The sequence below is a fragment of the Rhincodon typus genome, chromosome 25 (genome assembly GCF_021869965.1).
Source record: "Rhincodon typus isolate 14 chromosome 25, sRhiTyp1.1, whole genome shotgun sequence".
In the NCBI taxonomy this organism is placed as follows: domain Eukaryota; kingdom Metazoa; phylum Chordata; class Chondrichthyes; order Orectolobiformes; family Rhincodontidae; genus Rhincodon; species Rhincodon typus.
Genome location: NC_063356.1, coordinates 16,427,841 through 16,446,680, shown reverse-complemented (window position 1 = coordinate 16,446,680; position 18,840 = coordinate 16,427,841). Strand labels below are relative to the sequence as shown.

Below are 18,840 nucleotides of genomic sequence, written 5' to 3'. Positions count from 1 at the left end.
CAGCCCTTGCAGTTATTTTGCTACCATATGGGAGGACACTTGGAAAACCTTGGCAGCTTCCCAATGGTTTCCAAGAGAGGGCCTCCATAAAGGACACTACATGACTCTCAAAGGGCTGCTGGTGACAACGGTTGCCCTGGCAGCAATAGTACTACCACCACCTGTGCCCACCCCCACCTGCCACGCCCTTCTGCCTGCCTGGCCTCCTCCTCAAAATTTAGCAGCACTTCCAGGTTGCTGTCAATCTGAAGGTGTAAGCATCGGTCACTGTTAGCAGTAACACTGCAAGACTGCTGAGCTGCCACCCCTCAGATTGGGCCTGCAGTTCTGGGGGATGTGTGCTGTGTCCTTGATGGACAGCAATTTGTAATTGCCTGCTGCTGCCCCAGAGTTCTGCCACCTGCTGAATAAGGGCTGCCTCCCTGATTTCATCCCTGGATTAATGGAAGAAATGAATGAGAAATTTCACATCACGTCAAATATCAGTGTAAATTTCCTCTCAGAAACTGAAATGCACATCCCATGGTTGTTGGTTTAATGTTCCTCTATGATGGCATGAAATGATATGATCAGTTAAATACAGAGATTTCAGTTCAATTTCATTAGTTGTTAGTGGAGAAATCAAGAGAATTCTAGAATAAATAAATAAATCATGTTTGTATACAGGCATCGTTTTGCTCCTTCTCAGTTTGCATTCTACCGAAAACTAAGTGAGGAAAAAGGCATTTTCAGTTTTCAGCTGAGGAGGGTCCATCCTGACTGTTAGTGGTCTGATGATTCCATAGTCATTACAGTCACATCACACAAGATGTACAATGCATAAACAGTGCATGCAATCCCTGTATGTAGATTAAAATAGTACAAAGTATTAACCATGCTCATTTTTGGAGGTGGAACTTTCTATTTATTTATGGAGATTTCCTTCACATTGAGGACTAATGGTAAGGATTGTTGCCTCTTGATTCTGTTTCTGAGCCATATTATTTTCCGTGTTTGTGTAATCCATTCTTTCTCATCAATCCTGTAGTGCATTGAACTCCATTCAAAGCTTACGATTATGCAAAATGAGCATAGTGCCTTTTTAAAAAACATGCAGCATCATCAGAACAAGTCAAAGAGTTTTCAGAAGAAACCTACCCAGGTGAGGTTCTGAAATCCTCTGCAGTCACAATGCAAGGTGAGAAATGGCCACTAATACCAGAGATTAACAGTTAGCAGGGAATGCAAGGTGAGAAATGGCCACTAATACCAGAGATTAACAGTTAGCAGGGAATGCAAGGTGAGAAATGGCCACTAATACCAGAGATTAACAGTTAGCAGGGAATAACTCACCAGGTTTTGATTTAAGACATGCAATCAAATATAGGTGCCTCCTTTTCATGAATTCAATAAACTTGGTTTCAGCTAATGTATTTAACCTTTTTTCAATTATCATCAATAACCTTTTATTCCCATATTAACCCATCAAAATTTTGTATATGTTTGGTGCTTCTGCTTTGAATTAATTTGGTAACATAACTTAAAAAGACAAAGAACCAAAGACATTAAATGGAATATATTGCATGGAAACAGGCCATTCAGCCCAATTAGTCTGTGCTGGTGTCTTTGTTCTACACAAGCCTCCTCCCATTCCAACTACCACATCACAATTATTTCAGCTATCTCAGAGATAGTAGGAACTGGCGATGCTGGAGTCTGAGATAACAAGGTGTGGAGCTGGATGAACACAGCAGGCCAGGCAGCATCAGAGGAGCAGGAAAGCTGATGTTTCGCGTCTGGACCCTTCTTCAGAAATCTTCAGCTATCTACTCTGTTTCTTTGTGGCTCATATACCCATAAAGTTTACATCATAAAAGAAGCCCCTGGGTTTATTGGGCAGGCAGCAGCTCTTTGCTAGAACATTCTAAAACTAATGGTGCTGGCACCTATCTTTCTAGACCCTCCTATGTCATCTTTATTTTTAAAAAAGGGATTGTTATTAGATATACTAACAGAAAGTTAGTAATGACAATAAAGGGCAAGCAAGTTAGTTTGTAGAAACCAAACATTTGCAGTCTCTTTGGACAAATTTTGGGACATGTTTGAGGAAACAAGCAGGTGACAGAAATGTTTGTGCAAATAGAACCAACAGATAATATTAGTGTGAAACTGTTCTTAATCGTAGCCTATTTAATGCAGTATGCACCAACAAGGCGAGAGAAAAGCTAAAGTTGCTTTTACATTATAAATTAAACCAAGAGATGTTGCAATAGTTTTGATATTAATGACATGATTATAATAATTTTTATTTCTGTCTCCAAAACAGGAAAAAATTTAGTCACTCGAAATGGAAAACTATTACATTTCATCATTGGAATAAATTCTACATAATTAAAATAAATCAATATTTACATTATTTTAGAAATCTGTTTGAATCTTTCTTGAAATAAACAAATAAGCATGAATTATTATAGATAGGATTAACATCTCTGGTATTTGGAGTGCCATACTTACTGGTATATTTTTGCATAAACTACACAATATGACAACATGTAAGCAGTTGTCAGGCAGTGTTGGCTTGAACAACTTAAGTGTGAATGGATTATTGGAACCATTTCACAAGGTAGAGATATTAAATAATAGAAAAAAGTTGATGATAGCACGTCAGCAGCTCATTTTACAATTCTAACAATCCACTCTGGTACCTCTTTTTGCTAGTCAGGATCAGTGCTGAATCCATCACTTTTTGTCATTTATATAAATGATTTGGATGGGCTCATAGGAGGTATGGTTAGTGAGTTGGCAGATGACACCAAAATTGTTGGCGTAGTGAACAGCCAAGAAAGTTACTTCAGCGTACAACAGGACATTGATGAGATAGGCTGGTGGGCCAAGGAGAGGCAGATGGAGTTTAACTAAGATAAATGTGAGGTTCTGCATTTTGGAAAGGCAAATCAGGACAGGACTTAGACACTTAATGGTAAGGTCCTGGGAAGTGTTGCTGAACAAAGAGACCTTGAAGTGCAGGTTCATAGTTCCTTAAAAGTGGAGTCGCAGGTAGACAGGGTAGTGAAGAAGGTGTTTGGTATGCTTGCCTGTATTGGTCAGTGCTTTAAGTACAGGGGTTGGGAGGTCATGTTGCAGCTGTATAGGACATTGGTTAGGCCACTTTTGGAATACTGCATTCAATTCTGGTCTCCCTGCTATAGGAAGGATGTTGTGAAACTAGAAAGGGTTCAGAAAAGACTTACAAGGATGTTGCCAGGGTTGGAACATTTGAGCTATAGGGAGAGGCTGAATAGGCTGGGGCTAATTTCCCTAGAGCATCAGAGGCTGAGGAGTGACCTTGTAAAATTTATAAAAACATGAAGGGAATAGATAGGGTGAATAGCCAAGGTCTTTTCCTCATGCTAGCGGAGTCCAAAACTAGAGGGCATAGGTTTAAGGTGAGAGGGGCAAGATTTAAAAGGGATCTAAGGGGCAACTTTTTCATGCAGAGGGTGGTGCATGTATGGAAAGAGCTGCCAGAGGAAGTGGTGGAGGCTGGTACAGTTACACTATTTAAAAGGCATCTGGATGGGTATATGATTTGGAAGAGTTTAGAGGGATATGGGCTAAATGCTGACAAATTGGACTAAATAAATTTGGGATATCTGGTCAGCATGGCCAAGTTGGACTGAAAGGTCTATTTCCATGCTGTATTGATCCATCTTTGACTCTAGTCCATTGGTTGCTACCAGGCATCTTTGATTGTGTAAGTAAATTAACAAAATTATTAATATTTGTAATTTAATGGCAAAAATTTGTTTACAGTGGACTTGATTGGGTGAAAGATAGATTACAAATAGTGGACTTTCCAATAATTCATTGCAACAATAAGAAGAATAAATTGCACAAATATAGTGCCATTTAACATCAAACTTCCTACGAGCTTCAGAATTATCAGTTAGTAGAATTTTATAAAATAATGAGAAGTATAGAAAGAGTTAGTGGTAGTTGACTTTTCCCTAAGATGGGGAATTTCAAGAGTAGGGGGTACATTTTTAAGGTGAGAGGAGGGAGATTTAAAAAAAGACATGAGAGGCAAATTTTTTACAGGGGATGGTTCGTGTGTGGTATGAATTTCCTGATGAAGTAGTGGATGTGGGTATAATTACAGCATTTAAAAGACATTTTGATGAATATATGAATAATAAAGGTTTGGAGGGATATGGGCCAGTAGAAGGCAGGTGGGACTAGTTTAGTTTGGGATTATGTTCAGCATGGACTGGTTGGACCAAAGGGTCTTTTTCCATGCTGTATGATTCTACGACTCTATAACTAGCACTTACACGGCCCAGAAATAGCATGAGATGAAATGCATACATAGTCAGTGTGTTAATGAGAAAGTTTCCATTGTTTGTTAAGCAAAAGATAATTTTAATTAATTTAGGGTAGTGAGAAGGGGAGACAAGGGGTCTTCATTTTGGCATGTTTCAGCTCACTCAGAGGAAAACAGCTCATTATTATATGGAAAAGAAAGAATAATATTCATGAACAAAAATTATAATGGTGTTAAGAAAGAGAAAAATAAGAAATGGTGTTTATGACCTACAACACATGAGGGGAAACAAAAACCCCAAGAACATATAATGTGCAGCAGGCTGGTGAAAGAGAGAAGCTGAGAAAGTGTAGTAGATAAGGGAGACTGGAAAAGCAACATAATATAATAGTGTTAGCTAACAACAAGCAAAAGGTGCTGCATTAAACATTATAATTTCATATCATTAGCTTACGGTATAACATGACCTTTATTGATGGACAGGAAGCAGTTGTAGGAAGCTGTAGATCTGACAGAAATAAAGGACCTAATTTTAAATGGGTTTTGCGTGCGTTAAGATTGAACGTTACTAAACCGTGAAAGATCAATGTTCTAAATGTTCCTACAATAAGCACTTTTACACTTCTTCCTTGATTCCTAATGTTATAGCGTGGATATAGAACAATATAATATGTTGCATGAAAATACTGTGATTTCATGATTTTATTCTGCTTTGTAATTCATAGAATCCTAGAATCCCTATAGTGGGGAAGCAGGCCATTCAGCCCATCGAATCCACATGAACCCTCTGAAGAGCATCCTACCCAGACCCACTGCCCCACCCCAACCACCACCCCGCAACCCCCCACACCCCACCCCACCCCAACGTATCCCTGTAACCCTGAACTTCCCATGGCTAATCCACCTGGACATTATGGGTAATTTAGCTTGGCCAATCAATCTTTGGGCCGTGGGAGGAAACCGGAGTACATGGAGGAAACCCATGCAAACGCGGGAAGAATGTGCAAAGTCCACACAGATGGTTGCCTGAGGATGGAAATTCATTAATCTCAATATAGAACATATCACTGTGGGACATGTCCTTCATGTTGAACAGTGATTCTATTATTCATCTAGAATTTAGAATACATAATGCAGCTAGGCATCACACAAGCCCCAACAGAATGTAACGCTGCACGTGTAGCACTTAAGCTGACAATTTATGTTGTATAATGTAACTTATATCTTTAAGGTGCACATAAAAAAAATCCAGAATTTAAGTCATTAAGATGGGAGAAAATGCATGAATGATCAATGTTCATCGTATGTATAGTTTTAGGAAATAGTAAACAAAAGCCAGCTAATTGTGTTCATGAAAAATATGAATAATTGCTTACACCTAAAGCTGCAACAACATTGTCAATGAACATTTCTAAATGGAATCAGGGTCCAGAGTTAGTATAGGCAGACATATCCAGGTATATTTTTGGGTCACTCTATCCAGTAATTTATTGCCTGAATGTTTTTGTCTCTTCTAGAGGAGGTGCTGTCGATGTGTGACCTTCCTCATACTGGCAGCAACAGCAGCAGGGTTGGCAGTGCTCTGGGCAAATTTCGACAATATTTCTTTTTAAGAAGTTGCATTGAAGCACATCTTATTACCAGCAGAAACTTGCTTAAGCATTTTGACCACCAAATATCTTCAAAGTAGTATTTTCATCATTTGCAAAGATTATCTACTGAACATGAAAGACATTATTACATTGGATCAATACATAAGCTCACAGAACACAGGCTTGCCGCTTGTCTTTGCCAAACTGACTGAGATCTGTAACTTATCATATGTGGAATTCTGACTGCTTGCCTATGTGACATACTTCAGCGATCAAGTGAAGCCCAAGTGTCATCACTGTTTTGGTTGGAGGAAGCAAAAATGAATAAGTGATTTTTAAATCTGATTTTTATTTACGCATTGTCTACTAATGGATTATACAGGAATATCAGCACAGGGAATGCAGCAGCCTTCCTGACTGACATTTGCCACCCCAATGCCAGTGATAAGGTTCTCATTGATTGAGAAAAAAAGAGGATAACTATTTTAGAGAGATGGCAGTACAGTGGTAATGTCACTAAGCTAGTAATCCAGAAGCTGAGGCTAATGTTTTGGGGATACAGGTGAAAATATCACCTTGGAACATGGTGGATTTAAATTAAATAAGAAATATATCTGGAATTGAAAGCTCATCTCAGTAATTGTGACAATGAGACTACCATCAGTTGCCTAAAAAACTCACCTAGTTCAATAATGTCCTTTAAGGAAAGAGATCTGGTCTGGCTTAGATAAGTCAGCAGACTCACAGCAATGTGGCTGACTTTTAACTGCCTTTTGAAATGGTCTAGCAAATCATCCAGTTCAAGAGCAATTATAGATTTGAACAAATATTGCCCTTGCCAGTGAGACCAAAGTTTCATTTAAAAAAATGAAGTAAAAGATTTACTTTATTGAAAGTGGAGAGAATTGTCCAACATGGTCAATGCCTACCTAAACTCCAAATCTGAGTCCTTGAGAAGAACCACAATTTATCTTCTGGTTAGAGTTTTAAAATAAGAACTTGACAAACAAGTTGAGAGCAACAAGTGGATATCTGTTAACGGAGTTTCATTAGTGAAAGAATTGAGATTTACACTGGAACTACCAAATAATTATTCAACTCAGGTCAAAACCTATCACTAAACAGTTAATCAGTATTGGGAGTTATTGAGAGATTTCATTCAGCATATGTTATTTAAAAAAATGGAGAATCACAATTTTGAAGCTTACTTACACAGGAGAATCAAATAATAAGTCAGCTGTGTTATTACTGATTTCCCAAAGGTTTTATTTTTTATAAAGTAATTCTGGTGATCAATAAAATGAATGTGTAAATTAACTGAAAAGAACTTCATTTATTTTTGTACATATCTACCGTTCATGAGCTCTAGTTCTCCCTCCAGTAAGAAAAAATGTTTACATTTAAAATACCAATTCAACATGCTTTTTCAAACTGCCATATCATCTTATTAAACCCAAGTACGATATAAAAATTTTCATGCTTTTTCAAACTGCCATATCGTCTTATTAAACCCAAGTACAATATAAAAATTTTAAGTGTTTAATACTTTATTTTGATGCTCATTTGAAAACATGTGGAAAATAATGCCACCATAATCAATGTCACAGCTTATTTATTTTATCTTGGACTTGATGTTCACCTATTGCCCATTTACAATATCAGAATCATATGTCTATTGTGGCTTTTTTAAAAAAAAGTTTATTTTTGCAGCATGTGGGCATGGCAGGCAAGGCCTGCATTTGTTACCTGTCCTCAACTGTCCTTGAGAAGGTTGTGATTAGCACCTTTCTTGAACTACTGCAATCCACATGGTGTATATACACCCTTAGGTTAATAAATTTCAGGAAGTTGATCCAGTAAAGTGAAGGAACAGCAACATACTTCCAAAGACAAATGCAATATTCACATAATAGCCTGGTCTAACAAATCAACTGATGAGCAATTCATACAGACTTTTAACCTGAAGTGTTCAGGTGCCACATGAAGTTCACAAGCTGCATGTCAAAAATACTTTATTCCCTTCAAAGGTAAGGAACCAGATTTCTCGTCTACCTGTGGTTCTTACTTTTGAGTGTTAAACTACTGTTTAGGCCAAGGCTGCATAAAAGAAACCATGGAAAACAAATTCCATATCAACAAAATACTGTTGAAGTCTTGTCTTGTTATTTCATTGTTAAGTCATAAAGGAATGAAAAAGTATTCACATGAGGATTGTTTACTGACATAAAAAATGACAACTGAAAATATTATTTTTCTTTGTACATTGTCAATAAAATTACATTTTAAGATGATACTAGTCTTGAGATGTTTAATCTTTCACAAGCATTTTAAGATGCATGCAAACATGTTAATATATTGGCTGCAGAATAGAACAGCATCTTTGGACATGTTGAAATGATGAAATCCATGCTCATTTCAAATTCTGCCAGATATCCAAAAATGACCATCTTGTTACAGGAATGGATGAGATGGAGTAAAATCAAAAGAGGGGCTTCATAGGGCCTTAATTATGCATACATTTTAGTTGCTGGCAAACACTGCATTTCCTTAAGCTGTGCTTAGACCCTTGGTGTCATTACATGCTGAAGTTCTACCAGTTCCCAATGTTGTAAAGGATGGTCCTGCCACGTTGCTGCTGACCATTCTAAGTAGTGTGAATGTACCCCATCACCTGTTTCTCATGGAAAAATCTGAACAGAAAAATGCCTTTGACCACAAGTCCATCGGGCAGTGATCAGCACATTGTTGAAGCTCTGCTCAAAATGGAAATGTTTGATCAAGTCAAATGCTTCCCTGAGCAGACTATTAAAGTAATTTGCCAAGATTCCTCTTTGCCAGAACTTTCTGACAAGCACCAGGATGTAGTTTGCTGGTTGTGAGAATGGCACTCCCTGTCAGGTCACTCATGCATGCCTAGACATTCAGCGCTCCCATACACTACCCTCAAGACAGCTGTCATGGTGAAGATTATCAGATATTTCTTTCCGTAATGTGCCTTTGCAAATAAGGTCTAAAAAGAGATGAAGTGGTTTTGTTGAATTCATCCCAAGCAGCTCCTTGCTGTAGTATGCAGTGCTCTACCGGCTGCTCTCAGGCACATACCCCAAGACAAACATCAACTGTGCCTAGAAGACCATCAAGTTGGTGAAAGATGCTATTTGTTCTGCCTGAAACTTGTTGGTCCTGCAATACAAAAAATTGTCCTCAACTAAGTGTTGCAGACTACGACATCCCAATGACGAGGACTGTGTGCTAAAAGATAAAGTAAAACCTAAGGCAGTTATCACAAAGACGCAATAGGGAAAGGCCACTAAGGTCTTTCTGCCATAATGTACCAAGGTGCAGATAACCCATAGAATGCCTCAGGCTGTATGCATCAAACGGAATGATTATGGTTCGTCATATTTAGTGCATGTTCCAATTTCGCAATTGGATTGAGGCACCTAAGAGTGCAAAGTGTTCAACTGAAAAATGTGGAATTTTGTATTTTATGAAATATCCGATTTGAATTGTTTGCAATATAATTGTAGGTATTTTGTTAGAGAAGTATATTTTTGCTAAAACATTGGCACTCAAAATAGCCTTGAATTTGATTACCAGCACTGTTCTTTCTGCCATGGGTGGCCCATAAAAGGTAATCAAAGAAAACTAGGAGGACGAGAATAAATTATATATTTTCAAAATAATGAGCAGAGAGCAAAACAATTAATGATTATAGAAATGATACATTACTGCTGGCAAAGCTTGTTTGCACTCACATGATGATGGCAGTTCTAACAAAAGGTCACTGGACCTGAAGTATTAACTCTGTTTTACTCTCTACAGAGACTGCCAGACCTGCTGCATTTCTCTAGCACTTCTGTTTTTGCTGGTAATGATGATAGTCCTATCTGGGTGTGTGCACATGACAACTAGTTAGAATTGCTAAATCATACAGATAAATTTGGTAAAATAATTCAACAATCCAATAAGGATTTCCAAGAACTTTTGTCACGTGGTGTAAATAACCATGTAAATATTTGCTCACTGAACTAAACATAACTTTATATTGTGAATTATTTTTAATCCCAAGGGCACATATAACGATTGTACTATTTTACACACCAAATGAGCTTCATAAAGAGTACAATATAAATGTTTATTATAAAGGTTATCCTGATTTTCAGTCATAGTTTAACGATTCATCTTTAAAATATTTGTATTTTAATTGAAGATATGTGAATGCATGCAATATTCGACTCATTGCTGTTGTAAGACTTTGTACAGCTGTTGAAAGTATTCCCCTGAGTAGGATAGAACAATCATGCCTTTTCTATGGGCTTTCCCAAAGGGAACAAAATGACAATGATCCCAGAATGAAGTCACAAAATTGGTGAGCATGAGTTGCAACTTCAATCACAGTATTTCTGTATTGCTGTTGATCAATGCTCCAAATTACTTGCGAACATAAATGAAGAAAAAGGCAGGAAGACAATGTTGTGAAATAATAAGATTAAAATTGATGGGATGGATGCAAGAAATTGTAAGTTACTTTTTAATAAACCTTACAAGCAAGCTGCATTCTTCTAAAGACAAAATTAACCAGGCATTTCATTGTCCATTCCCTTCACAACAATGCACACTTGCTGTTAACGATTGTACGCAGTTAAAAGCCACCACCCTAGTGATCCTTCCGATGACAAGAAACATTAGCATGCAATGCTAATTATGTTAGACCACAATCTGATAAAGGAATGCTGGGCCCAAGTTTCATTATCTAACTGGACACAGTATCATAACCAAACAGGTTGACCAATATGACTGTTTTTCCCAAAGATAAATTTCAAGGATAAATTAAGGGAATGTTTCTTGAAAACTGAATGGGCAACCTAATCACAATGGGAAAGCCCTCTCACCAAATACAGGATAATGTTTGGGAATGGGCTTTTCTGAAGAAGGGTCTAGGCCCGAAACATCAGCCTTCCTGCTCCTCTGATGCTGCTTGGCCTGCTGTGTTCATCTAGCTCTACACCTTGGTATCTCTAATGTTTAGGAATGTACCTTTTGATCTTTTTTACACCACCTCTTAACTGTATGTCACAAAAAATATATAAATATCTCAACGTTAATTAGATTCGGTGGGGGAAGCACATTGGTATGGGTCATGTCCACCTCACTCTGTATGAACCTAACAGATCTCACACTCGCAAGGACAAAGATAATTGTGATGTTTGATGGATATCCTTGCTTTCCATTAAAAACTTGCATTTGTATTAAGTAGAGGTCAACATTTGGATTTGCTTGTAGCAAAAAGGACAAGGATTTAGGATTTTATTAGCTTTGCAATTTACATTCTCTGTAAAACAACCAAAACGGCATGCCTTTTTGTAGAATTACATTTCAGTTTACTTAACATTTAAATTGTCTCATCTAATCTTCAGGATCAAGCACTCAGTAATCCCTCCTCCCATTCTCTTTGGTGGGGAAATATTTTATGAGGAATTTCACCTAGAACTTTACAATATTGGGAAAATTATAAGCTAGTTAAAAAACAATTATATTTCAAACCATCAGGAAGAATATCCTTGAGTGCCTTACTTCCATTGGGTTGGGAGGGCTAGATGAACTCTGTAAACCCAATCTGTCGTTCTGGAACAAAAACAGAAATTGCTGGAAAAACTTAGCAATCTGGCAGCATCTGTGGAGAGAAATCAGAGTTAACGTTTTGGTCCTTCCTGAGAACTCAGAACTCCTGCATCCGCACTTCTTTTGGTTTTTACTGTAGGTTCTGGAGTTTAGCCCCCTCTGGTGGAAGCTGAGAGAAGTCAGTTGAGATACCTCTGATCCTAATGACTCCAAGTGAACAATCGTGGTTGTTAAAAAAACACAATGTAAGCAATTCTGAACTTAAAAAGTAGATTGTCACCTGTAGTTGGACCATGGTTGTCTACAGAAGTTACCCATCCTGGTTCAAATGTAGATCAGACAAGCATCAGGAGAATTCATCTGCCCTACCATTCATATACCTCTTTCTGGTTCTTATTTATAAATGTATGTCTGGAGTAAATTTGAAAACTTATGTAGCACATTCACAGCTATGTTCTATAATATTTCCAAAACAACTTTAACATGCATTAGATTAAGCTCTGCTCGCCTCTACTGCAGTTGATTGTGAAAGCCCAATTCTACTTCACAGACTTGAAACAGAATAATTCAATCACAATAGCAAAACAAATATAACCAAACAAAATAGTAATGTTGTACAGAGGTTTTAACCACTGGAGTACAAATATCTAAAATTAAGTTTACATATCATATTTTCCACTAATATCTAATTTCAGTCCAGTATTTTAGATAAAAATTATAAAAGTATAAAGACAACCAGACATATAAATCTACAAGTGTTTCATTTTGATTTACTTGTTCACTGCAGTACGTGGTCCAGTACATAATGCAATCATTGGTAACTCTGAGACTAAAGCTGACCTTGGAGATTTCATGACTAAATAATTCAAGTTATTTTGGGGTATCACAAGTTTCCTATAGCTTAGTTGAATAGGCAGTGTGTGGATCAGCTTAACATGAAAGGATGGGATTTTGATCCTTGCATGATTGTGGCACACTCTAGGCTTATGTCTCACCCACATAATAAAAAAAGACAGCATTTTGCTGCATTTCAGTAAATAAATTACAAGGACCGCTTTCAGGCAGCAAACTGGAAAAGTACCAATTCACCAATGACTTCTGTTTCTCAAATGGGCAAACTGCCACAACAACACAGGAATTGGAAATAACAGTGGCTGCTATTGCAATTGTTGTGTTACAGCATCTCTTGTAAAGAAATCATCTGATAACATGGCATAGGCTGTGAATTTCTGAATTGGTCTCTTCTTGGCTTTTCAACGCATGAATTGCTGGAAATCCTGAAACAAAGTGGCTGAAATATCTCTAACATCTCTTCAGAAGTACATGGGTTAATGCTTATGTTAAAAAAGGATAAATCCAGAGAGCCTCTTCAAACGTTTTAGAAAACAAGGTGGTCCACCAACATTCCAAGGTATCTTGGAAGAGCCAATAGATGGGACTGGAAGTCAAAAGACTCTAGAAAACCACCTCAGAATAATGGGACATTGGTTGAACCTGGAACAAGGCTGTTTGCGGACTACGTTAAGAAATTCCACATACACAGAGATCAGCATTTAGCATGCTTTTCCAGTCACTTCAATGAAAGCAGAAATGTTTGAATCATGAAGATTCAATCAGATGACAAATAAAAGGTACCAATTCATTTATAATATGGATGGACAATCTAAGAAATTTAATACAAATGCCTTGCTTCACAAACATATCAAAAATATAGTAACAGTAAATATAATTAGAACAATATTAGTGCTTGTCAAAAATGAAAACACTGCAATATTTCTGTTGCATTTACTAGTTATCAAATAGGCTAAACGGTTGAATAGACATCAGAAAGTCTGTCAACTGTTGCAATACTCATTGTTGAATTTCATAATTGTGTCTATAATTAGTTTTGGACATTGATAATTTTCACAGGTTTTATGATTTCATGAGTTATTATTGTATCTATGCAGACCTTGTGACTGGTACAAACAAAGCAGTGTTGCACTTGCAAAAAAAAAAGGAATTGCCATTAAGTGGAAATAAATATTGAACTGGTGAGGCATCATTCCCAGAGATGTCTTATGATGTATTGTCAGAACTTCACAGATACTGTCTAACCTGCTGAACTCTCAGCATTTTCTGTTATTATTTCATATTTCCAGCATCCTCACTAGTTATCTTCTTAAAATTAATTAGCGAATGACAATATTCAATTTGCACATAATATTTAAAGTGTAACTGCAGGCTGACAGGTGATCTCTGTGGAAATACTGAGTTCAGAGAAATTGGACTGCTTGGTAAAGTCTGACTGAAGATCTCTATTCCAACTTTCTACAGTGCTCTGTAACTCCAAGTAAAGGATTTCCGGGATACTGAACGAATACATTTGATGCTTGAGGTTTTTAGTGATTCGGTGACAGAAAGCAGAGGCAGAGAAAACCCGAAGCTCAGTCATGCTCAAACAATTCTCAAAAGTTTTAGTAAAATCAAACCAGTAGGAAATCGGGAACCCGAGGAGAAATCCAAATATTGTGCATAGATTCCACTCTGAAGAGAAAATTTTACTTGCACTAACAACACCTAATTCACATCTTCCTCTTTGAATTACTTGGGATTTCAAGTGCTTCAAAATTAGATCCAACTGGGCCTTCACTTGGTTACTGACACATGTCTCAGCTAGTATTGGACTGGGCCTATCCGCAGAAACATCAATTATTGGAACCCTGTTTTCTTGCAATGTTCTTTCCAAATGTCTGATGGCTTTGTTTAAGTTTATTATCAGTACGTTTTCTTCAATGCTGAGGATATGTAAATGTTGAGAAAGAAGCCTGGTCTTCTGTACCTCCTGGATGTAGTTCTGGACCTGTTCCGCTTTTGCTAGACTGTAATCAAACAGGAAAGTGGGTTTCAATTCCGAATCCACAGCTAGGATCTCAGCAAAGAGATTCAAGCAACACGATGCAGAAAAATTCTTCTTTTGTTTTATTCTTAAAGTTTTCTGTGCAGCAAAGATCAGTTGCTCTTTCAGTGTAGTCTCCATTGTGGTAGAAAACAGACAAATCTATTTGCAGATAAGAAGATCATGAATAAACTAACTTCAGCAACAGAGATATTTTGCAGAATAAAACTCTTTGGCGCCGTTACTGCCAAGCAATAACCAATTCCTATATCCTGTTCCACTTTCTTTTTCAAAGGGAGAACGGACAGCGAACCAAGACAACTAATATTGTCTCCTCTCCCTCATAATCTTTAGTACCAGCAAAAGGGGTGAGCCATTTCAAAATCCTTCTCTGAAAAATTTGAGTCAGCTAAGGGCAGTTAAGTTTTACTTTGTGTTCCCACGTCGGTTTTCGTTCCTGCATTCCAATATTCACGAACCCCTATAAATAAATTCCTCTTCCCTCGTGCCTATTTGAAGGCAGCAATCTGATGCCACAAAAACAGAATTTGCTGGAAATGCTCAGCGGGTCTGGCAGCATCTGCGAAGAAAAAAAAAAATCAAGAGTTAACGTTTCAAGATAAGAGTCAGACTTGGCACAAAATGGTTATGGCTCTTGGAGATCAATCACATTGATCTAAGGCATGCCTCCAACCAGATCTGCTGAGCTTTTCCAGCAACTTCTGCTTTTTGTTCCTGATTTAGAGCAACCGCAGTTCTTTCGGGTTTTTTTTAAATCTGACGCCACTGAAGCTTTCTGGTCCTTTAAGACAGAGTGAAACGTAACTGCAGGGTTCAACCCTACCCTTCTGGAATTCCCACGCCACGACGGTTTTATAGCAGAGATAGTAGGAACTGCAGGTGCTGGAGAATCTGAGATAACAAGGTGTGGATCTGGAGAAACACTGCAGGCCAAGCAGCATCAAAGGCGCAGGAAAGCTAACGTTTCGGGTCAGCTTCAGACCCTTCTGAAGAAAATTTATAGCAGCCACCGTTTCCCCACCAAAGCGGGGAGGCTGTGCCACACCCGTCAATTCAGGAGCCAGTGGGTTTTAAAACCCCGAGCTGTTTTACCCGAGGCATGTTGCTCAGGGGAGGGCTTATGGCGCAGGCTGTGTGATCACTGCTCGGGCCCTGCGCCCTCACCATCACCCCATCCCCTCCTCCATCTCCCCCCGGACCCCAATCACCCTCTCCCACAAGCTCCACCAAGCAAAGCGAAACGCTTCGGCTTTACACAATCGATATATTTTTTAAAACACCCACTTTCACCGCGAACGAAGCAAAACTCCCGATCCCCAACGCGCGCCGCCCAAAGGGTCACCCTCCCCCCAAACCGCGCGTGCGTCGCTTCACACGCATGCGCCTCTGGATCGGGCCAGCCATCGCTCTGCGCGCGCACGTGTGTCAATAAGCAGAGGCTTGGGGACCACTTTGCAGAACACCTATGTTAGGTTCGCACTAAACAACTGCACCTCCCAGTCGCGAACTATTTCAACTCCCCCTCCCATTCCTCAGACGACATGTCCATCCTGGGCCTCATGCAGTGCCACAACGATGCCACCTGAAGGTTGCCGGAACAGCAACTCATATTCCGTTTGGGAACCCTGCAGCCCAGTGCTATCAATGTGGACATCACAAGCTTCAAAATCTCCCCTCCGCCTACTGCATCTCAAAACCAGTCCAGCTCGTCCCCGCCTCCCTAACCTGTTCTTCCTCCCACCTATCCCCTCCTCCCACCTCAAGCCCCACCCCCATCTCCTACCTACTAACCTCATCCCGCCCCCTTGACCTGTCCATCCTCCCTGGACTGACCTATCCACCCCCAACTCCCCACCTACACTCACCTTTACTGGCTCCATCCCCGCCTCTTTGACCTGTCTGTATCTTCTCCTCTATCCATCTTCTATCCGCCTCCCCCTCTCTCCCTATTTATTTCAGAACCCCCTTCCCCTCCCCCATTTCTGAAGAAGGGTCTAGGCGTGAAACATCAGCCTTCCTGCTCCTCTGATGCTGCTTAGCCTGCTGTGTTCATCCAGCTCTACACCTTGTTATCTCAGGCTCTGTGCCTGTCTATCTTTGCAGTTTTAGTTTTAAATTACCTTCTGCTGTAAGATTTTTGCATATGTTTAAGCTCACATCCATGAGTTTGGGTTCAATTCTTGATCAGGACGGGAATCAAGGTTTGCAGGGAAAACACAGGTAATTGTAGGATTTGGGTGTATTATCATTACATGTACCTAGGTACATGTAAAGTTTGGTTTTAGGTGCAGTACAGGTAGATCATACCATACAAAGATAATAGGGTGATAGAATGAAGCGAGAAAGACCATAGCCTACATCACTTCTAGGATTTTGTGAGCTATGATTAACTCCAACCAATGTCTGCTGCCCTCAGAGGAAGGGTCACTGGACCCAAAACATTAACTCTGGTTTTTTCTTTACAGATGTTGCCAGATCTGCTGAGCTTCCAGTAACTTCTGTTTTTGTAATCTGTTAGCCTCTCCATTATTTCTCTATTCCTCATTGTAAACTCTTCTGACTCTGCTTTTACTGGGCTCACAAAGTGTTAACCAAAGCTTTCATTTTTACATTCCTGTAGAAGCTGAGACAGTCTATTTTTAGGTATTTTACTAGATTGCTTTCATATCGTATACTTACCTTCTTATCAGTTTCTTGGTTGTTCTCTGCTGCATTCTAAAAACTTTCCAATCCTCAGAATTATTATTATTTGTGGCCTCCTTATGGTTTTTTTTTAATCTTACTCAATCCTTAACTTGCTTTGTCAGCCACAGTTGACTGTCCTTTTTTTGAATTTTTTGTTCTTGTGGGAATGTATTGTTGCTCTAAGTTATGGAATGGTTATTTAAAGACTGTCCATTGCCTATATACGCTTGTGCCTTTTGATGTATTTTCCCAGTCTCTAAGTACTCACTACTCATTTTTGAACAAGAGTAAAATTTAATTTTATTGTGGTTCTTATCTCTTTTACAATGATATTATTCATTATTCCTTTTTCCTTATGACATCTAAAATAACCTGATCTGGTCAGGTCCTCAAAATGCTGCTCCAGAAAATCATCCCTGAGATATTCCAGAAACATATTCCCTATAGTTTTAGTGCTCAATTGGTTTATATGCAGATTGAGGTAAGCGATGATTACTGTGTTGCTCGTACATACTTTGCTCATCAACTGATTAATACCATGGCCTACATCACCTCTAGGGTTTTGTGAGCTATAAATAACTCCAACCAATTTCTGCTGCCCTTGCAGTTTCTGAATTTCATTTGAACAGATTCCACACCTTGTTTTTCCAATTTTAGATCCTCCCTTACTAATGAACTGACCCCATCTTGTATTATCAGTACCAATTCCATCTCCTATTCTTTTTTGACTGACCTTCCTAAACATTGCATGTCTTTGAATATTCAGTTCACAATCTTGGTCACCATGCAGCCAAATTTTCCATAATGGTAATTATGCTATAAACATTTACTTCTATTTGAATCATCTATCTTGTTATGAATGCTGAGTGTGTTCTGGTGGTGTGCCATTAACTTTGTCTTTTTGATGTCATTCCACATCCTAGGCATACTCAATGCTTGGCTTTGTTTCTCCTGTCTTCTGCATCCCTTTGCAGCTTTTCTACTTCCTGTTAGAAAATTTGCTTCCTTCTAATTTGGGTTACCCCTCAGGATCCATCCCCCTGACATCTGGTTTAAACTAACTCCAACAGCACTAACAAATCTCCCTGCGAGAATATCAATCCCAGTCTCATTAAGGTGTAACCTGTCCAAATAGCATAGGACTCATTTTCCTAGAACTGGTCTCAATGCCTCAGAGACCTGATATCCTCCCTGTTATACCAGTTCTCCAGCCATGTTTTCAATCAACAGATCTTCCTGTTGTTATGCTCATTAGCGTCTGGCACTAGGAGTAATCCTGAGGTGGCATCTTAATTTAATGTTTTACGTGAAGGACTTCCAATATGATATAACTCCCTTTGATTTAGCACCAAAATGTCAATCTCCATGATGTGCTTAAATTTCTGGAATGGGATTTGGATTAATGATCAGATTCAAAGGTTAAGGTGTTACGACTAAGCCAAAAATGATATTTTGTCCCTGTCACTTATAGGTCACATTGTTTATTTGGTCTTTTATCATTTTATTTAGCACAATAAACTGCCAGTTAGGCAGCTGGTTTAGCATTTTGGAACAAGTTTACATTTTTCAGGTGGACTTAACACAGATGGCTGGAGTGTAGTGCAGTGATGCCAACAATGTGGATTTAATCCTGTTCAGGTATTGGCTGTGGTAGTTCATGGAGGCCTTGCCTTGCTTTGTCTTGCCTCATGCATGATCCTTAGTTGTGTCCCACAAGCCAAATAACTACTTAACACAGT

The 18,840-nt window shown here is 38.7% G+C and overlaps 2 protein-coding genes across 9 annotated transcripts in view; one reads left to right on the top strand and one right to left on the bottom strand.

The window, feature by feature from the left end:
- The window catches only part of LOC109927168 (TRAF3-interacting JNK-activating modulator), a 46,042-nt gene extending 38,009 nt beyond the window's left edge, over nt 1-8,033 (top strand). For 3 of the 6 annotated variants that reach the window (XM_048611881.1, XM_048611880.1, XM_048611883.1), the window contains exons 15-16: nt 1,028-1,141; nt 5,818-8,033. In XM_048611881.1, the coding sequence (XP_048467838.1) occupies nt 1,028-1,141; nt 5,818-5,913 (210 nt within the window). In that variant the 3' untranslated portion in view covers nt 5,914-8,033. Of the gene's footprint in view, nt 1-1,027; nt 1,178-1,228; nt 2,268-2,305; nt 2,396-5,817 lie in introns of those variants that run through there. The other 3 variants (XM_048611882.1, XM_020527094.2, XM_020527096.2) reach the window with 3 other exon arrangements.
- Nucleotides 8,034-8,097: 64 nt separating this feature from the next.
- On the bottom strand, nt 8,098-15,815 carry c25h1orf74 (chromosome 25 C1orf74 homolog). Of its 3 annotated transcripts, none has more exons than XM_020527097.2 (2): nt 15,701-15,815; nt 8,098-14,557 (listed from the first exon to the last, which is right to left on the bottom strand). In XM_020527097.2, the coding sequence occupies exon 2, from the start codon at nt 14,534-14,536 to the stop codon at nt 13,724-13,726; it is 813 nt and encodes a 270-aa protein (XP_020382686.1). In that variant the 5' UTR covers nt 14,537-14,557; nt 15,701-15,815; the 3' UTR covers nt 8,098-13,723. The 3 variants fall into 3 exon arrangements, with proteins under 3 accessions (XP_020382686.1, XP_048467841.1, XP_048467842.1); XM_048611884.1 differs by having other exon boundaries at nt 8,098-14,975; nt 15,701-15,810; XM_048611885.1 differs by lacking the exon at nt 15,701-15,815 and adding an exon at nt 15,509-15,525 and having other exon boundaries at nt 8,098-14,975.
- Between the last annotated feature and the right edge of the window lie 3,025 nt (nt 15,816-18,840).